This window comes from Chelonoidis abingdonii, chromosome 2 (assembly GCF_003597395.2).
Source record: "Chelonoidis abingdonii isolate Lonesome George chromosome 2, CheloAbing_2.0, whole genome shotgun sequence".
In the NCBI taxonomy this organism is placed as follows: Eukaryota; Metazoa; Chordata; order Testudines; family Testudinidae; genus Chelonoidis; species Chelonoidis abingdonii.
The window spans coordinates 197,043,027-197,048,054 of record NC_133770.1 but is presented as its reverse complement, the minus strand read 5'-3'; the positions used below and the strand labels follow the sequence as shown (position 1 = coordinate 197,048,054).

Below are 5,028 nucleotides of genomic sequence, written 5' to 3'. Positions count from 1 at the left end.
AGAGGCCAATACCGTCGATTTGCGGCCACACTAACCCTAGTCCGACATGGCAATACCAATTTCAGCGCTACTCCTCTCCTCAGGGAGGAGTACATAAACCGATTTAAAGAGCCCTTTATATCGATATAAAGGGCCTCGTTGTGTGGACGGGTGCAAGGTTAAATCAGTTTAATGCTGCTAAATTCGGTTTAAACGCGTAGTGTAGACCAGGCCTCAGCAACTGAAAGTGAAGGTCTACTCTGAAATGTAAAAATGATACCCTCCTGCACAACAGGCCTGCTCCTTGCATACATTCAGTCCTGGCTGCTCTCTTTTGTGACAAAAATAAGATTTTACTGCTTTTTTTGCACCTGTTAGCCCTGCACAGCCCACATAGCCAAGTGAGAGTGAGCTGGATGCTGTTCCATCTTCTGCATCCACAGAAGATCCAGTCAACTATACCTGTGCAATTGCACCGAAGGAAAGGGGGACTGCACGGTATCAGTGAGGTTGCATTTTCAACACAGTGGGGTAACTGGGACATCATTTGGCCTGCAGAACCTTGGTCATTGATAGGCCCTACCACGTTCACAGTCCATTTTGGTCAATTTCATGGTCATAGGGTTTTAAAAATGCTGATGCTGCTCTGTGCCTACCTGTGACTTGCAGTTTGGGAGGCAATGCCAAATTATGCCATTGTTAAAAAGTGTCGAGGCATGGTCCCTGCCCCACTCTCCGTTCCGGCTCTGTTGGCAGGGTGAACCAGAGGGGGCTCCAGCTGCTAGTCCCAGCCAGGCTGGGGAGGGATGGGACTTCCTCTTCTCCTGCGGGGGTCAGTTCTGAAGTGAGTCAGACCCACCTCCAAGAACCTCCCTCAGCTGGATGAAACTCCATGGCTGCTCTCTATATAGTGACCCCTTCCCCCCGTGGCTGAGGAGTGATGGGGGCAGAAATCAGGGCGGGGAGTGCGGACTTCCTGCAGCTGAGGGAGTTTCCCAGAGGTGGGTCTGACCTGGTCCAGGAATGGCCCATGCAGGAGAAAAGAAAGTCCCATCCCTCCCTAGCCCTGCTAGAACTAGCAGCTGGAGCCTGGTGCACAGTACAAACCCTGGCTGGGGCGCCCCCAGCCCTGAACCTCCCCAGGGCAGATTTCATAAGGGAAACCAGATTTATCGGTCCGTGACACGTTTTTCACAGCCATTAATTTTTGGTAGGGCCCTAGTCATGAGTGATGAATCATGAGAAGGACAAGAAGCTGAAATGGCTCTCAAAATCTGTGTTAGGTTTGCAGAGACAGTAGTTGGAATAAACATCTTTTGACTTGTAAATTGAGAAGCTTTTATATGAAAACAGTCAGGAGACAATTCCCATGCTGGCATTTTTACGGCATACACTGTTCAGAGTGAGGCTATATGTTTTCTCCAACTAACTAGACAAATGAATAATGTCAGTGAGGTGTGTCGGGGAAGGAATTGGGGTGGGGGAATGAGGAGGAAACTAACGCATCAAAACAAAGATATGGCCTTTAATTTACCAAGAACACCAGAATACTGAAAAGGATATGTTGCACATTATCACACCCAGCTGTGCTTAATGTAATACGGGAAAATACAATTAATTACAAAAATAGCAGTACTACAGATATGTTTTTCTCATAAAGGTGTTAATGGTTTTTAATTGTATACTGTATTTGTATGCTGCTTAATACAGAATCTTTTAAAAGTAACGAATTCAGATTGTTAGTACTCTGCAGAATTGTTAACAGCAGCAATTATTTGGATTCTATAAATAAATAATTGGAAAACATGCAAATTGGTTTTGTTCAATTGCATATTACACCTCTCTGCCAGGGAAATTTAAAAATTGCACTGGAAAGTTTTTTGTGTTTAAAATAGTGAACTGCAAATATTTGCCATGATTCCCTATTAACGGATTTTTTTTATTTCCTAGGCATTGTATCCAAGTCCTACGAATGCCGACTGAAGGGTCAGGGAGCAACCTTTGTAGAGACCACCAGCCCTTTCACAGTAGCTGCCCTGGGAGAAGTTTCTCCAGTTAAAGAGAAGGCCCTTCGAAGTAACAGAAGACAATCCCAATCAGCTGAACAAGTGCAGCAAGTTATCATTATTCAAGGATACGATGGTGACTTTGCAATTGATGCCTCTGTGGAAGAAACGGCAGCAGCTACCCTTCAGACTTTGGCAATGGCGGGTCAGGTGGCAAGGGTGGTGCATATTACGGAAGATGGGCAAGTTATAGCCACAAGTCAAAATGGTTCTCATGTGAGTGGTCTGGTTCCAGGACAAATACTCACTGAGCAATTATCAGGTGGTGCGACACAAGTGGTAGTGGTAGAAGGCTCTGTGGAGGGAACTGATATGGAGGAGGCTGTCCCAATAGATGCAGTGTCTGACTCCGGTAGTGCAGTGGTGCAACAGATAATGAGACAGGAAATTTTAGATACATCAGAAGCTACAGTACATCCTCCAGAGTCGTCCTCAGCGTTAGATGCCCTCCTTTGTGCTGTAACAGAGCTGGGTGAAGTGGAAAACAAAACTGGACTCCTCGACAGAACCAGGCCTAGTCACAAAGAGTTGTTACAAATGACAAATCAGGAGCAATCCAATAATTCTAATGACACCAAGACACAAGAAATACAGATGTTCCATGAAGTTCAAGGGACTCAGGAAGATATAGAACCGATGGAAGTAGTGACACAGGTCATTCACCCATCTACTATAATTGCATCTCAGGAGAGAGCTCAAGCTGCCTTCAAGAAAATGGTCCAAGGAGTACTACAGTTTGCAGTATGTGACACGGCTGCAGCAGACCAGCTGATGAAAGAAGGTGTCACTCAGGTCATTGTAAATGAGGAAGGAACGGTGCATATGGTTGCTAGAGAAGGCTCTCAAATAATAATGCAAGAAGCTGGTAGCCATGCACTCAGTGTCCAAAGTGAGCACATGGATTTAGTTGAGTCTGATGGAGAAATTTCACAGATCATTGTCACAGAAGAAATAGCTCAAGCCATGGTTCAGGATTCACATGGCAACTTCTCTGAAGGTCCAACCCATTACATTGTAACAGAATTACCACAAGATATACAGGATGAGACTGGTGTGTATTCACACACTGTGATAGAGACAGCTGAGTCTCAAGAGATTTTGGAAGCTGGTACTGCTATAAATGCTGAAGCTGCATCCCCTGATGGAGCAGAAGAACAGTTAACTAGTATGGTCATTTATACAGAGAGTGGCTCGCAAGCAACAGTAATTCAGGGCCAGGGAGATAGTAATGAACTACAAGAAGCGTGAAGAATTGTTTCTTGGAAAATTAATAGACATGTGTAGGAACTTAATTTGTAAAACCTTCATAATATGATATTCCTCCATCCAGGTGCTAGCCTCACTGTGTGAGGTTAATGTCAGCTACTGGGAAGAGTATACAGAAAAGGTATTATCTTATTACAATGGACAGAAAGTTGACCTGAGTATGATTAACAGGCATAATATGGTAAGCAAATGACTAAAGCTCCCCTTCCCTCACCCAAATGAGTCAGATATGATTCTGGTTTGGTTTGGATTATTTTGCGAGTTCAGGGTGATTTCCTGGTTTATGCCTTGTCTGACTGTTTTTGTGGTTATGTTAAACATAATTTTTTCACTTTACATATATGTTTTGTGAGCAAAAAAATTAAAAAACTAAAATCACACCACATGTTAAAAATATGAGGTGACAGTTTGTAAGTAAAGTTGGATACTACAAGTGTTGTCCTGTCTTCTTCAAAGGCAGAAAGCCTGACATTTGGTTTTCTAAAGTCTTGCTCTAAAATGTCCCTGGTCAAAAACATCTCAGCATAATGACCCTTTCTAAATTTGTGTCTGAGAGAATCATTTTTCTTTAACTGTAGTTAACTCTTTCATTGTTTTGCATTGGACTTTGAGCAAGAGAGACCTCTAAAATCTACACTTTAGAAAAGTCTTGATACATATATTCAAAAAACTGTCTTGGTTTAGAAAAAGCTTAATGCCTGTTACTTGCAACTTAATTTCAAATATAAAAGTCCTGCATATGAAATGTGCATTTTGGGGAAAAAAATATTGTCACTGTCAATGTTTTGCTTTTCTTACAAATAGTGCTTCATATAAATACCATTTTGCAGATCATTTTGTGAATGACTTTTTGAAATGTTAGGGATTTTTTTAATGAAAATTCTGACATTGAGATTAACAAGTAGAAAAAAGGTGACCTTGTATTTCTTGCTTAGACCAGAATGTCAGTTATCTAGTTGTGGATACACTGCAACTGTTCAATGCAAGTTCATGTAGAAAAGATTTGTTTCCTGATACAACTGATTTTGTTTCTTTTAAAAAAGAAGTTGTAAAATATAAAATGGTAAGGGGGTTTGGTTGGGATTTTGGAGGAAGATTCTTTCAAATAAAATGTTACCATTAAAAAGAAGCATCATGATTTTTAATATTAAGCAATAAACAACACTGGCATTCAGCAGCAGAAAATGAATGATATCGGTTATGTCTGTGCATTTTCTCTTTCCCTTTCTTTGGCTAGATAGATAGATAAAGATAAAAGAATCTAATTTCTGAAGTGTGCCTCATGCATGCTTAATATAATTGTCTAAGTGTTTAGGGTATAAACCAAGCAGACTCTAGAGATAAGTGCATTTCCTATCATGATTAATATCTTAAAATCATCAAGTATAAGAAAGTTGGGGAGAGGTAAAACAATAGTTTCTTCCTGGAGCAACTGTTTAAAAAATGTTTTTTCTGAGGGAGTTGAATAGAAAAGGTGCCTCACTCTGAAGCTAGAAGATCCTGCTGGCTTTTCGTTTCCCCCTCCCCCTCAGGCGTTAAGGTTGTATCTGTGTCAGACCCCCCAAAAAAGTAAATTTCAAGTTAGACTCTGAGATTCATAATTAGCTGAGTTTGACTTGCTCATCTTTCTTAGAGGTGACAAGCTGTTCACTTTCTCTTAAATACTGTCTTCAGGAAACAATGACAGGATCAACTCCCGTTTGTTATCAGGATAAAG

The 5,028-nt window shown here is 41.3% G+C and overlaps 1 protein-coding gene across 3 annotated transcripts in view; it reads left to right on the top strand.

Annotated features, from left to right (window-relative positions):
• The window catches only part of ZNF407 (zinc finger protein 407), a 453,603-nt gene extending 449,165 nt beyond the window's left edge, over nucleotides 1-4,438 (top strand). Inside the window, exon 9 of one of the 3 annotated variants that reach the window (XM_075062906.1) lies at nucleotides 1,930-4,438. In XM_075062906.1, the coding sequence (XP_074919007.1) occupies nucleotides 1,930-3,293 (1,364 nt within the window). In that variant the 3' untranslated portion in view covers nucleotides 3,294-4,438. The remainder of the gene's footprint in view (nucleotides 1-1,929) is intronic. The other 2 variants (XM_075062909.1, XM_075062908.1) reach the window with 2 other exon arrangements.
• The last annotated feature ends 590 nt before the right edge of the window (nucleotides 4,439-5,028 follow it).